Raw genomic sequence first — 15,736 nt, 5'->3', positions numbered from 1 at the left:
AATTGTTTTCCTCCCTTAAATATAATGATCTGGAAACTCAGTTTAGAGGCGAGTCTATAAATTTCTTTCTTTCAAATGCATTAAAGTCAAATTTTACTTCAAGATACTAAAGTCCGTTGTTGCTTAGGACATTTAAAAAAGGTGTTAATTTAGTCGAATGAACATCGTTAGTGAAAAGGGTTGAAAATTTGATTCAAGAGACAATAATTTAAAATTTTCAACTTTTATTTCGCAAAATCCATCTAAGCAGCACGCATATGATTTCATATTGAATGAATATTTAGTTTAAGTAAAGAATAAATTGATGACATAAACCGGAATACTTTTGAATAAAAAATTTCATCAAGGAGGAAGAAGCAAGTGAATTTAAAATACAGGAAAACCTGGCAGCTTCTGTAGCGACTGCGTGGCAGTTGAAGCTGAGCTGACCGGTGCAACTCTGGTGCTCTGTCTGCTCTGTCTGCTCTGTCTGCTCTGTCTGCTCTGTTTGTTTTGTTGCTCTGTTTTTTTCTAGCCCTTATTACACTGATCCCAAATGTAATATATTTTCTCATGAGCGGTGCAATACAAGTTACACGTTCAAAATATCCCTCTGAGTTCTACTGATCAAAATTTTGGCAGCGAATTTGATGGATTTATTAATTGAATTTTGTTTCAGAAATGTTTAAATGCCCTGTGGAATATTTTCCAATTCATTAATTATGTATAAAATTATTAATTTTTAGTTTTAAAATTTTGTTAACTATATTGGCACCATTCACAAAAGCTCGATATGGAGATAGTGGAAAGATTAAAATTTTTTTAATTTTTAAGGATGTAAAAATTATTTGAAAAATAGATACAAAAATAGTTTTCTATTCAAGCTAGACTAGCCTGGTCGTGTGGACCAAGGTTGCCAGGCGGTCTTTTTATTCGGGCAAATTCCGCGATATAGTTTTTTTTTTCAATTGCGTTGGCCGATATATGATAAAATATATGATAGGGGTTAAAAATATATTGCGTTAAAATATATGATAGGGGTTCTTCCTAATAAAATTTCAAAGCTGAAAAAAATAAATGGGATTTTTACACCGGAACCTACAAATATACTAGTATATATTGAGTAATAGGCTTTTTGGCCTTTTTTTGTTCTCGGACTGTGCCGTTTTTTAGGCCATCTGGCAACCCTGGTGTGGATCAATGTTAGGTCGTATAAATGGACAAGTTAGTTTCGTGCAATACTTAATCAGATAACTTCCATTAATTAATATTAATTGAATTAAAAAGCACAATGAAACAAGTACAATGATAATCAGGAATCTCAATTCACAGATAAAAAAAACGAACACTTTTTACTTATACAAAAAGTTTCATTAGGTAAAGCAATTTTTTAATTGGTCATTTGGTTTTTAAATAGTGAAATTATATTAAACAGTGAGCCCCATCAGAAACATGAGGAAAATTTCGAAGGTGAGTCGCATCTCTGCATGAAGTGCATTCACTATCACACCTTATGGATGAAGTGCATTCACTATCACACCTTATGGATGAAGTGCATTCACTATCACACCTATAGCATGAAGTGCATTCACTATCACACCTATAGCATGAAGTGCATTCACTATCACACCTTATGGATGAAGTACATTTACTATTACACCTATAGCATGAAGTACATTCACTATCACACCTATAGCATGAAGTGCATACACAATCACACCTTATACATGAAGTGCATTCACTATCACACCTACAATATGATGTTCATTCACCATCACATCAATTTCATGAAGTGCATTCACTATCACATCTTATGCATGAAATGCATTCACCTCGCTTTCGAAACTAGATGCGAAATATAACGCTGATAATCCTTATCGCATTTTTCATTTCGCATCAGTACATGATTTACATTTGAATTTACCGTAATTCATTTTATTATATCTGATATAATAAATGTATATTATAAATTAATTCGAATTGCTCAATGAGCGACACGCGCGAGTGTCCCTTTCTAGAGTATCCCTTTCTTTCCCTCTCTAGCGCTGTGAATATGAAGGGCTAAAATAAGGCATGGGCTATATAATTATTTATAATCATGTAAGATTATCTTAATTAACTTATTTAATTGTCTTATTGCATTGACGAAAATTCTATTATGTATTTTATTTAAAATTTTTTACAGTATTAAATGTTTTTAGCGTTATAAATTAAAAGGTAATCCAAATTTTATAGAAATAATGCCAAAACGCTGAAGCAGAAAGATGGATCACCACCTTAAATACCCAATAAAAAATCCCGCCTTTAGTACCCCTCTCCCTAAGTCATCTCCCCCAAAGTCTTCCCATTAAATTCCCTCCCAACTTTCCTTAATACCCCTCAAAGATTCCCCTTACCTTTCCCTTCACCCTCCCTCGCNCTCATTTGTAATTTCCTCATCAATGCCATTCAGATTTTTGCGTTCTAATGAAACAAAGTTTTTCATCTGGCGCAAACAAGTCATTTATCCCACCAATGTCTTCGCAGAATTCCTTCACTGCCTCGGCCAACGTTGTTCTCTCAGTTACACACATTAAGTTACCCTCAGTTACCCCTCTCAGTTACCCACTCTGCAGTTACCTTGTACATTAACGCCATCTATTCTCAGATCATTTAGATTGCGATAATCTCTTGTCGCCTCTTGCGCCGCCTAAGTAGATGAGAAGAGGGGAGTAATCCTTGCGACATTCAACGTACCCTATCAAAATTTTTAGCTGGTGGTGAGCCTGAATTAGGAACCGCCTAGGACTCGGACCGAACGTAAATCTCTAACGCGAACATAGCAACTCTGGTGCAGAGGCTGAAGCATACCCCGAATTTTGTTAGGGAAGAGACGAATGTATGCGTTTTTGAGCAAGATCCCGGATTGTCCGGTTATGAGCTACAACCCTCAGCAAATGACAAGTAACAGAATTTTACATCGTCTGCTTCAAATGAGAGCTGATGAACGGAACATGTTCAATGTTACCGACGGGTCCAGAGGGCGGGGCAACCTGACTATTGGCGGTTTGGAGACGGAGAACGACGAAGGTGGCGCATCAGCGTGACGCGGACGACGACGCCTTGAAGTTGTCATAAGTCATAAGGCCATAAGGTGGTCAAGTCTGGGTAGTGGTGGGGACTGGGAGTTGTGGGGACTGGAAGTGGTGGGGGCTGGAAGTGGTGGGGACTGGGAGTGGTGGGGACTNAAAACCAGAGTACAGACTCTTCGTGAGGGATCACTGTCCGTGGTAGGACCGGGATTTTACTCTTGCGACTTACTGGGAAAGGTTGAAACACCTGGAACTGTACTCACTGGAGAGAAGAAGAGAGAAATATATCATACTGAACAGTTGGAAGATGATAACCGGACTGACTCCCAACTTTGAATGTAAGACTTCCAATATTGTGATGTAGTACAACGAAATGAGGGAGAGACTGTGCAGGATCCCCCCGTTCGATAACCGTGTCAAAACCAGAGTACAGACTCTTCGTGAGGGATCACTGTCCGTGGTAGGACCGGGATTTTACTCTTGCGACTTACTGGGAAAGGTTGAAACACCTGGAACTGTACTCACTGGAGAGAAGAAGAGAGAAATATATCATACTGAACAGTTGGAAGATGATAACCGGACTGACTCCCAACTTTGAATGTAAGACTTCCAATATTGTGATGTAGTACAACGAAATGAGGGAGAGACTGTGCAGGATCCCCCCGTTCGATAACCGTGTCAAAACCAGAGTACAGACTCTTCGTGAGGGATCACTGTCCGTGGTAGGACCGGGATTTTACTCTTGCGACTTACTGGGAAAGGTTGAAACACCTGGAACTGTACTCACTGGAGAGAAGAAGAGAGAAATATATCATACTGAACAGTTGGAAGATGATAACCGGACTGACTCCCAACTTTGAATGTAAGACTTCCAATATTGTGATGTAGTACAACGAAATGAGGGAGAGACTGTGCAGGATCCCCCCGTTCGATAACCGTGTCAAAACCAGAGTACAGACTCTTCGTGAGGGATCACTGTCCGTGGTAGGACCGGGATTTTACTCTTGCGACTTACTGGGAAAGGTTGAAACACCTGGAACTGTACTCACTGGAGAGAAGAAGAGAGAAATATATCATACTGAACAGTTGGAAGATGATAACCGGACTGACTCCCAACTTTGAATGTAAGACTTCCAATATTGTGATGTAGTACAACGAAATGAGGGAGAGACTGTGCAGGATCCCCCCGTTCGATAACCGTGTCAAAACCAGAGTACAGACTCTTCGTGAGGGATCACTGTCCGTGGTAGGACCGGGATTTTACTCTTGCGACTTACTGGGAAAGGTTGAAACACCTGGAACTGTACTCACTGGAGAGAAGAAGAGAGAAATATATCATACTGAACAGTTGGAAGATGATAACCGGACTGACTCCCAACTTTGAATGTAAGACTTCCAATATTGTGATGTAGTACAACGAAATGAGGGAGAGACTGTGCAGGATCCCCCCGTTCGATAACCGTGTCAAAACCAGAGTACAGACTCTTCGTGAGGGATCACTGTCCGTGGTAGGACCGGGATTTTACTCTTGCGACTTACTGGGAAAGGTTGAAACACCTGGAACTGTACTCACTGGAGAGAAGAAGAGAGAAATATATCATACTGAACAGTTGGAAGATGATAACCGGACTGACTCCCAACTTTGAATGTAAGACTTCCAATATTGTGATGTAGTACAACGAAATGAGGGAGAGACTGTGCAGAGACCGTGTCACAACCAGAGTACAGACTCTTCGTGAGGGATCACTGTCCGTGGTAGGACCGGGATTTTACTCTTGCGACTTGCAGGTGACAACTGGATAAGTTTCTGAAGAAGATCCCGGATTGTCCAGTTATGTCCAGTTATGGGAAACTACCCTCAGCAAGTGACAAGCAACAGCATCTTGCATCAGCTGGCCCAAAGGAGGGCAAATAGACGGAACACGTCCCACGTTACATCCGGGATCCGAGGGCGGGGTGACCTGTCTAGCGACGACTCGGAGACGGAGGACGACGAAGGCGGAGCATCAGCGTGACCGTGGACTGAAAAGTTCTAAACTCATCATAAGAGCATAGTGTTACAATGTGTTACGATTTGTTGAGATGTGTTCCCGTCGTGTTATGATGTTTTACGATGTGCTACGATGTGTGTCGATGTATTACGATGTGTCACAATGTGTTACGATGTGTTACGATGTGTTACGATGTGTTACGATGTATGTTACTATGTGTTACGATGTGTCACAATGTGTTACGATGTATTACAATGTGTTACGATGTGGTACGATGTGTTACGATGTATTACGATGTGTCACAATGTGTTACGATGTATTACAATGTGTTACGATGTGTTACGATGTGTTACGATGCATTACAATGTGTTACGATGTGTTACGATGTATGTTACTATGTGTTACGATGTGTTACAATGTATTACGATGTATTGCAATGTGTTACAATGTGTTAAGAAGTACTACGACGTGTGTTATGATGTGTTGTGATCTAAAATAGGCAATAGATTGAATACTCACTCAAAAGAAATGAGTAAGTATTGTCCAGATAGCGATTCACTTTTTGCCATCGTATGGGTCATCCTCGTATTGGCCCTGCACCATGACGTATCAGTGCTACGCCTGCTCACCGCTCACGTTGTATGAAGAAAATGGGTCANAGTGCTTTAAGTGCACATCACGGCGGTGTGAAGTGCTTTAAGTGCACATCACGGCGGTGTGAAGTGCTTTAAGTGCACATCACGGCCTGTCTCTTATACACATCTAGATGTGTATAAGAGACAGGTGTTACGATGTATGTTACTATGTGTTACGATGTGTTACAATGTATTACGATGTATTGCAATGTGTTACAATGTGTAAAGAAGTACTACGACGTGTGTTATGATGTGTTATGATGTGTTGTGATCTATGAGACTATGTGTTACGATGCATTACGATGCATTGCAATGTGCTACAATGTGTTAAGAAGTACTACGACGTGTGTTATGATGTGTTATGATGTGTTGTGATTTAAAATAAGCAATAGATTGAATACTCACTCAAAAGAAATGAGTAAGTATTGTCCAGATAGCAATTCACTTGTTGCCCTCGTATATGGGTCATCATCGTATCGGCCCATGCACCATGACGTATCAGCGCTACGCCCGCTCATTGCTCAAGCTGTGGGAAGAAAGTGGGTCACAATTTGGACACTATGATCCATTAAATTTTGTGAGTGCTTGTGCCCAGATGGCGGGGCGGTTCGTGGAGGTCGGGGCTCAGGATGGGGAATTTATGTCCTTCACAGCACACCTCGACCGCCGGGGCTTCGAGGGGCTGCTTATTGAACCCAACCCCAGGTGAGCCCAACCCCTGGTGAGCCCCACCCCTGGTGAGCACAACCCCAGGTGAACAAAACCCCAGGTGAGCACAACCCCAGGTGAGCACAACCCCAGGTGAGCCCAACCCCAGGTGATCAAAGCCCAAAATGTATTATGCTATAATATTTAAATTCAAAGCACATTTTAACCATATGAAAAATTCACAATAGAAGGAATAAATTGTATTCGTATCAGCGATCACGATAATTGTGATCGAATAATAATAATAATTATTATTATTATTAAGCTGTATTATTTATATCAATGATATTATAGGCATCCCTATTTAGTTTCATTACATATCCTGACTGAATATAAAGCCTAAATATATTCAGTCATTATATATTATATAATTATATTATATATTATACAATAATACCTATGCAACTAAGTTCATACTTGCTTGATATTATTTTATTATAATATTATTGGACCATTCTTTGTATTCTTTACATTCATTCATTTGCACATGCGTATTATTCACTGATTCATTCATTATTCGGTGCAGGGACTGTCTCTTATACACATCTAGATGTGTATAAGAGACAGGTGTTACGATGTGTTACAGACGACGACTACTCACTAGAGTAGAAGGACAGACGACTTAGCTACTCCAGTGAGTTGTCGATGTGTATGGGGCAGTGAAGCACGTTGTGGGCAAGAGGTTACCCTCTGTGCTTTTTTAGACATGAAGGACCAAATGCAACACCAAATGTATTGATTGGAAATNTAATTAACGTGCCCCTGTTAGGGTAATTACCGTGCCTCTGTTAGGGTAATTACCGTGCCTCTGTTAGGGTAATTACCGTGTCTCTGTTAGGGTAATTACTGTGCTCCTGTTAGGGTAATTACCGTGCCCCTGTTAGGGTAATTAACGTGCCCCTGTTAGGGTAATTACCGTGCCTCTGTTAGGGTAATTACCGTGCCTCTGTTAGGGTAATTACCGTGTCTCTGTTAGGGTAATTACCGTGTCTCTGTTAGGGTAATTACTGTGCTCCAGTTAGGGTGATTACCGTGCTCCTGTTGGGTTAATTACCGTACCTATGAAGGTAATTACCGTGTCTCTGTTAGTGTAATTACCGTGCTCTTGTTAGGGTAATTACCGTGCCTCTATAGAGGTAATCATCATGCCTCTATTAAGTTAACTACTGTGTATCGGTCAAGGTAATTACCGTGCATATGACACGATAAGTACCGTGCACCTTTTTAGATAATTACCATGCCCTTTTAAAGTAATTATCGTGCACTTGTAAAATTAATTACAGTGCCATCGTTGAGGTAATTAGGTAAATTACCTGTCATGGTGGTAACCGTGCTAAGGTAAATTAATGTATTTTTGTCCAACAGTTAATCAGATATATTTTAGATATTTGTAATCTATATTTCTTTTACTTCTACGAAGACATGTTTACTTGGGAAGAAATTTTGCCTCAAAAACCACACATTTGCACATTTTTTTCAGGTAATTAACATACAATTCTTGCCGGCCTTTGTATCGTACAATTGTTGATGTTAAAACATCTTCAGCAATATAATTCATAAATTAAATAAATGTAAACATAATAACCGATATTTTACGATCATTTGGTGGCAGATGCCGTTATGGTTACGGCACAATTCCGGCAACTTACCGCCGCTGCTGAACCGGGTGCAGGAAGGCAGCAATAGACTACTAACTTACGTTGCTAAGGAGGTGGGTTTATTGCTATTAATAATATTATATTTGTAAATTTGTAATTTTTATTTAATAGTCACAAGGAAGATTTAAAATCCTTATTTCGTTTTAATATTTTTTACACATTATCTCGTTCAAGATTCACTCTTCGATTTATTACCCAATATTTATACCCAATATAAATAGCGTTCACATAATTATTATAACTATTATACCCAAATATAATTGGGTATAATAGCGATTTATTATACCCAATATTAATAGCGTTCACATTCATTTTCATTGATACCAATTTTCAGCATCTAATGAACCAACCTCATCTTTCTTTCATCACTGCTCTTTCACACTCATCACATGTATTTCCAAGCTTGAAATACAATTTCACTATTAACCCTTCTTTTCATGGCTCGTATTCACTCATTACACATTCATTCTTTCATCGAACCATTTCATTGTTGAATACACTATATTTATTTCTTCATCATAATTTCCTCGTTCATCATGCAATTTCACATTTCAAAATATTTTGTTTAGCTTGTCATCACATTCACAATCATTTATTAGGCCCGTTCATCTTGCAATTTCACTACTACAAATACTTTCTACAGCTCACTATCGCATTCACTGTCATATTCGTTATCACATTCGTTATCACATTCGTTATCACAGTTGTTATCAAATGCACCATCACATTCACTATCCCATTCACTATCACATTCACTATCACATTCACTATCACATTCACTATCACATTCATTATCACATTCACTATCACATTCACTATCACATTCACTATCACATTCACTATCACATTCACTATCACATTCACTATCACATTCACTATCACATTCACTGACAGTGAATGTGATAGTGATGTGTACTATCACATTCACTATCACATTCCCCACACATTTACTGATAGTGAATGTGATAGTGATGTGTACCATCGCATTCACTATCACATTCCCCACACATTTACTGACAGTGAATGTGATAGTGATGTGTACCATCACATTCACTATCACATTCACTCTAACATTCACTATCACATTCACTCTAACATTCACTATCACATTCACTATCACATTCACTATCACATTTGCCAGGACCAAGAGCTGGGCTACCAAGTGATGGTGCAGTGCCTCCCCCTCACCACCATGATCCAGGCCGCCTTCCGCACCACTCAGGTGGATCTCCTCACAATCTCCACGCACGGTGGAGAGCTGGATATTCTCTCCACCATCGTCAAGGATGTCCTTATTCGGGTGAGAATAAAAAATAATTAATATATAACTAAAGAAATAACTCACGTAGTTGATAATATTAATGTTTATTTTGAGATCAATACAAATAAAACTCGTGTTTGAATGAAAATTACCAACTAAAATTCGTTTTTCAATTTAATTTGAAAGCAAAAATCCGTTTTCGAATAAGTGTTGAGAGCACAAATCCGTTTTTGAATAAGAATTAAAGAAAAAAAATCCATTTCGATTCAAAATTGTTATTAATTTAATTATAAATTTAATAATAAATCTCTAACAATTTAATTTAATGATAAATCTTTAACAATTTAATTCAATGATAAATCTCTAACAATTTAATTCAATGATAAATCTCTAACGATTTAATTTAATGATAAATCTCTAACAATTCAATTTATTGATAAATCTTTAACAATTTAATTTAATGATAAATCTTTATTGATAAATCTTTAACAATTTAATTTAATGATAAATCGTTAATGATAAATCTTTAACAATTTAATTTAATGATAAATTTAATGTTAACTCTCTAACAATTTAATTTAATGATAAATCGTTAACAACAGATGTTGGTGGTGATGGCACCGATGGCAAGTGAAGAGGAGATGACGTTCCTCAAGAACGTCACGCAGAGCATGAACCATACGATGATATACAGCAAGTCTAATGTGCACATCTTCCTGCCCAGCGCTGAAGTNAACAATTTAATTTAATGATAAATCTTTAACAATTTAATTTAATGATAAATCTCTAACAATTTAATTTAATGATAAATCTCTAACAATTTAATTTAATGATAAATCTTTAACAATTTAATTTAATGATAAATCTCTAACAATTTAATTTAATGATAAATCTCTAACAATTTAATTTAATGATAAATCGTTAACAACAGATGTTGGTGGTGATGGCACCGATGGCAAGTGAAGAGGAGATGACGTTCTTCAAGAACGTCACACAGAGCATGAACCACACGATGATCTACAGCAAGTCTAATGTGCACATCTTCCTGCCCAGCGCTGAAGTGCAAATAACGGCCGTGTGAAGTGCTGAAGTGCACATCACGGCGGTGTGAAGTGACAAAAAGCACTTCAAACGGCGGTGTGAAGTGTGCTGAAGTGCACATCACGGCGGTGTGAAGTGCTTTGATGTGCACATCTTCCTGCCCAGCGCTGAAGTGCAAATCACGGCGGTGTGAAGTGCTGAAGTGCAAATCACGGCGGTGTGAAGTGCTGAAGTGCAAATCACCGCGGTGTGAAGTGCTCTGATGTGCACATCTTCCTGCCTAGTGCTGAAGTGCAAATCACGGCGGTGTGAAGTGACAAAAAGCACTTCAAACGGCGGTGTGAAGTGCTGAAGTGCACATCACGGCGGTGTGAAGTGCTGAAGTGCAAATCACGGCGGTGTGAAGTGCTGAAGTGCAAATCACGGCGGTGTGAAGTGAAGTGCACATCACGGCGGTGTGAAGTGCTTTAAGTGCACATCACGGCGGTGTGAAGTGCTTTAAGTGCACATCACGGCCGTGTGAAGTGCTTTAAGTGCACATCACGGCGGTGTGAAGTGCTTTAAGTGCACATCACAGCGGTGTGAAGTGCTTTAAGTGCACATCACGGCGGTGTGAAGTGCTTTAAGTGCACATTACGGCGGTGTGAAGTGCTTTAAGTGCACATCACCGCGGTGTGAAGTGCTTTAAGTGCACATCACGGCGGTGTGATGTGCGTTAAGTGCACATCACGGCGGTGTGAAGTGCTCTGAAGTGCACACTACAGCTGTTTGAAGTGCTTTACAAATTATAAAATAAATTTACAGACAAGCAATGGTCTTCCTATAAAATATCAAGTGCATCGTATACATTTACAGACCTTCTAGGTATAGACCATACAAAGTATAGGGTCATTTACAGACCTTAGTATGTAAATGGTCTATAAATATAATGTACTTTTCACGGCACGCGCTAAGACCAAATTAGCAATTCGGAAAAAAATGTCAATCTCAAGCAGTAATATAATTGAATTATTGAACAAAAACTATTCAACGATGGTATAGAAATGTTGTTTAATCATAAAAAAATTATCTATGTTATTTTGACATGGAAAAGTTCGCACAACAATCATGCTATACCCTCGACATGCGTGTGCAAAACATTTTAGTTAACTTAATAGTTTTTAATCTTGTTAATAATTTTTTTAAAAATCATTGATTGTTTCCTGCAAGTTTTATTTATATCTTCAAATAAATTATATCCTCTGACTATCGTTAATTTGATGACCTGCACGCATAAGTTTAAGTATAACAATTATGTTTTGATTATGCAAGAAACTGTTAATTAAAAAGATTAGTTTGCTGCAGTACAGCAGAGGTATAGAATTATGCAATCCCGCTGTAAAAATTAGATTATCAATAATAGGTAGACTTCGATTGTGAAATAGGTTCCTATGATAAAAATTGCGTTTAATAATTGGTGATGATACAAATTTTGTGTGAGATAATTACAACGACGAAAAATTTGTTAACCAGGCAACTCGAGCCACTTATCTTCAATTTATCTACTTATATTATCTTTGTTCCATAATAGAACAAATGGGGTATAGACCCGTCTATACTAGAAGATATCTTAACTTTACTCGAAAAATAATATTGAATTGACATAATTTTAGATTTTAGATTAATTTACTAAATTTATTGAGGCACCGGTCTTCAGCTTGAGCCTGAACAGCTGTCCTGGCGTCAGTGCTGCTGCAGCTCTTGAGAAGGAAGGTTGTAGTCGCTGCTGCTTGCTATACCCATGACTGAAACTCTGAAGCTTGTACGGTGTTAAAAGATACTTACTTAAATAAATATTTGCATCACAGTTCGTGAGATCAATTGATCTAACATAGATAAAAGTGACATCTGTATAATAAACATCATAATTTATTCATGCAAAAATAAAAAGTAAGCCATCATTAAACTGCCGGTGAATAAATTAAACTAGATTAAAACTAGATTAAAAACCATACCTTGATTTAACAGAAAATTGCTCGAAAATCTCAAGTCGTGAATGGACCTGCGTTTGACAGTATAATTTGAGTAACTGAATTTCCGAAAATCTACAAAATTGGTGGAAGATTTGGGACCTGGCAGCAAAGGAAGGGTAAGAATATATTTCATTCATATTTTTATTACAGTACTAGAAATCTCTGAAATTGTATCTTTTCCCTCTCACAATTAGGGCATTACATAGTAGTACTTTTCCTCGCTATTTTTCATTGACTGTTCTGGCAAGTCATTACCACATCCTGTTGAACAGCTGGTGAAGCACCTGTTGTTCTATGATGCCCCTGCTGTTGCTCATTTCTTTCACATACACTTGTGAGTGACAAATTTTCTTCAATTTAATGAAGGCTATTACAATTTACTGATGAATCGCAATCATTCATCGAATAAGTCACTTTGTTGAAGGTTGAAATCGCTGGAGAAGGAGGATATATATAGGCAACAGATCGTTATGATCAAGAGATCGTTATGATCAAGAGATCGTTATGATCAAGAGATCGTTATGATAAGAGATCGTTATGATAAAGAGATCGTTATGATCAAGAGATCGTTATGATCAAGAGATCGTTATGATCAAGAGTTCGTTATGATCAAGAGATCGTTATGATCAAGAGATCGGTGTGATCAAGAGATCGTTATGACCAAGAGATCGTTATGATCAAGAGATCGTTATGATCAAGAGATCGTTATAAGAGATTGTTATGATCAAGTTAGTGATCGTTATAAGAGATTGTTATGATCAAGTTAGTGATCGTTATGATAAGAGATCGTTATGATCATTATCAGCTAGAATTTTGCGATCATCCCAACATGCAGATCAGCTGATCATTATGATAGTGACGTGCAGATCTGCTGATCATTATGATAGTGACGTGCAGATCGGCTGATCATTATGATAGTGACGTGCAGATCGGCTGATCATTATGATAGTGACGTGCAGATCTGCTGATCATTATGATAGTGACGTGCAGATCGGCTGATCATTATGATAGTGACGTGCAGATCAACTGATCATTATGATAGTGACTTGCAGATCTGCTGTCGTGCAGATCATCTGATCATTATGATAGTGACTTGCAGATCTGCTGATCATTATGATAGTGACGTGCAGATCTGCTGATCATTATGATAGTGACGCGCAAGATCTTCACGCCACAGCGCACGCAGTATGAGGGATCCGCCCATCTTCTTCCTCTCTACACACAGACAAATGAATGTGTCTTTTGGTGCAATTAGGGATGCATTCTCTTTTCCCCTGCACCAGTAGATGTAGCACTGGTATGTCCTTTTGCGAGGTTAAATTGGATTAAGATAACCCACACACTGACTACAAGTGCATCGCGCTTTGGACAAAATTATTCACAGACATGAATTTTTTCCGATTCAATAAATTTGATGGTCATTCACCCCGACATTCTTAATTTAATTTAGTTAATTATTTAATTTTCTTAATTTAGTTATGTTTATCGTTGCTTTTGTGAATATAAAACTTCGTAATATTTCATTATGTTATTTTTTTCAACAAGCAAAATATATGCTTTTACAGCGAACTGTAGAACTAATATGTTAGTTCGAAAAATAAATCTGCAACATTGATTAAATACAGGGACCAATTAAAGAACTAATTCCATTGCTATACGACTAATGGAATAAACAATAGACAGGACAGGAGGCAGCAATCCTTCCATCGCAATTTTTTTCATTGATGTCTGACAACAACATTCCTGTGGCCGCTTGCTATGCGGGGAAAGATTTTCGAAACATTGGCGCGCAGGGCATCCGAGTCCCTTTCTTTTTAGCGCATTTTCTCATTTATGGAAAAAAATGCACTATTGTGCTCGCCATGTCCGTCCGTCTGTCTGTCTGTCTGTCTGTCTGTCTGTCTGTCCGTCCGTCTGTCCTAGACCTCAAGTTTTCGTCGACGAGAAAATGCGCTCTCTTTCACTCACTGCAGTGAGTACTGAGTTATATTTTTTTCAGTTAGCGTTACTTCTTTTCGCTAAGATCGAGTCACTAATTTTTTGAAAACCCAGTTTTATTTGACTTTTAAAAACTAGTCTAATTTGTCTTAAAACAGTTTAAAATAAACCCGCTTTATGGAACTTTTAAAGCCATCCTCATAGGTGTCATTCACGCCCAATGTTTAATTTATTTATAAGTTATAATGAATGATTGTCAGATTGTCTTCATTATATAAACTAATTCACCGGAATAAACTGTCTGCACAAACTCTCTGCACAAACTGTCTGCACAAACTCTTCACAAACTGTCTGCACAAACTGTCTGCACAAACTCTTCACAAACTGTCTGCACAAACTCTTCACAAACTGTCTNGCACAAACTGTCTGCACAAACTGTCTACACAAACTGTCTGCACAAACTCTACACCAACTGTCTGCACAAACTGTCTGCACAAACTCTCTGCACAAACTTTCTGCTCAAACTGTCTCCACAAACTGTCTGCACGAACTGTCTGAACAAACTCTCTACACCAAATGTCTACATAAACTGTCTGCACAAACTCTTCACAAACTGTCTACACAAAATGCCAGTATCAACAGACCGCTCTACGTGGCTGCAGGGGAGGAGAAAGTTGCCCAATAATTTTACGAGCATCTTTCTTTCTTTCTTTCTTTCTTTCTTTCCTTATAGGCTTTCTATGCTCGCCCGCGGCGTGAAGATGCGTAGCCACATTAAGCTGTCGGAGCATTAAAAATATGGCTTTTATTTACGTAATTCGCTTCCTGTTCTTTCGACTTTACTTAAAACTTAAGTTTTTGTTTGGTTCCTAGAGTAAAATAACAGACTCAATCAAGCTTGACTCACTACTATTATTTTTTAATTAACGTGAGTGGAAAAAAAACATATTGAGAGACTTGTCCGAATAGTGATACACTTTTTGCTTCTATGTGTCATCCTGACACAGTTCGGCTCGGCAAAATGATGTGTCACCACCACGTCAGCTCTCTGGGCAATTAATCGTGTCACTATTTTGGACAACATGACGCACTTATTTTTCTGACTATACCGTGTGATCGCTCTTTATCCATTTAATCTTCACTCTACAGTGAAGATAAAGTGGATAAAGATTAAGATAAAGGAAGATTCATACACCGACACTTCTTTTTCTTCCACTTCCTGCAGCGTTGTGTTCCAACGCTCGTCTGCGTGCAGCGCTCAGCGTTGCACGGCAGGCGCAGGCGACGTCTCGCCTGCGATCGACAAACTTCGCTCGGGTTTATCGACCGAGAAATTCACACAGCGTACGACATTCACACAGCGTACGACATTCACACAGCGTACGACATTCACACAGCGCATTCGTTCATACAGAAAATTAGTCGATAGTCACACAAATGCA

At 38.4% G+C, this 15,736-nt stretch overlaps 1 protein-coding gene across 1 annotated transcript; it reads left to right on the top strand.

Annotated features, from left to right (window-relative positions):
* The first annotated feature begins 6,127 nt into the window (after positions 1-6,127).
* On the top strand, positions 6,128-11,544 carry LOC108672409. The gene is made up of 7 exons (XM_018160056.2): positions 6,128-6,381; positions 7,154-7,163; positions 7,407-7,451; positions 7,997-8,095; positions 9,184-9,342; positions 9,906-10,013; positions 10,496-11,544. The coding sequence occupies exons 1-7, from the start codon at positions 6,137-6,139 to the stop codon at positions 10,535-10,537; spliced, it is 708 nt and encodes a 235-aa protein (XP_018015545.2). The 5' UTR covers positions 6,128-6,136; the 3' UTR covers positions 10,538-11,544.
* The last annotated feature ends 4,192 nt before the right edge of the window (positions 11,545-15,736 follow it).

Source organism: Hyalella azteca, unplaced genomic scaffold, assembly GCF_000764305.2.
Source record: "Hyalella azteca isolate HAZT.00-mixed unplaced genomic scaffold, Hazt_2.0.2 contig7979, whole genome shotgun sequence".
NCBI lineage: Eukaryota > Metazoa > Arthropoda > Malacostraca > Amphipoda > Hyalellidae > Hyalella > Hyalella azteca.
This window is presented reverse-complemented; position numbering and strand designations above follow the sequence as displayed.

Excerpts from the sequence above, each read along its gene's own strand:
- LOC108672409 (XM_018160056.2), top strand. The coding sequence starts at position 6,137 with ATGGGTCATCATCGTATCGGCCCATGCACCATGACGTATCAGCGCTAC. Across the intron at positions 8,096-9,183 it reads TAACTTACGTTGCTAAGGAG|GACCAAGAGCTGGGCTACCA; the intron begins GTGGGTTTATTG and ends CACATTTGCCAG. Across the intron at positions 10,014-10,495 it reads ACAGCAAGTCTAATGTGCAC|ATCTTCCTGCCCAGCGCTGA; the intron begins ATCTTCCTGCCC and ends TTTGATGTGCAC.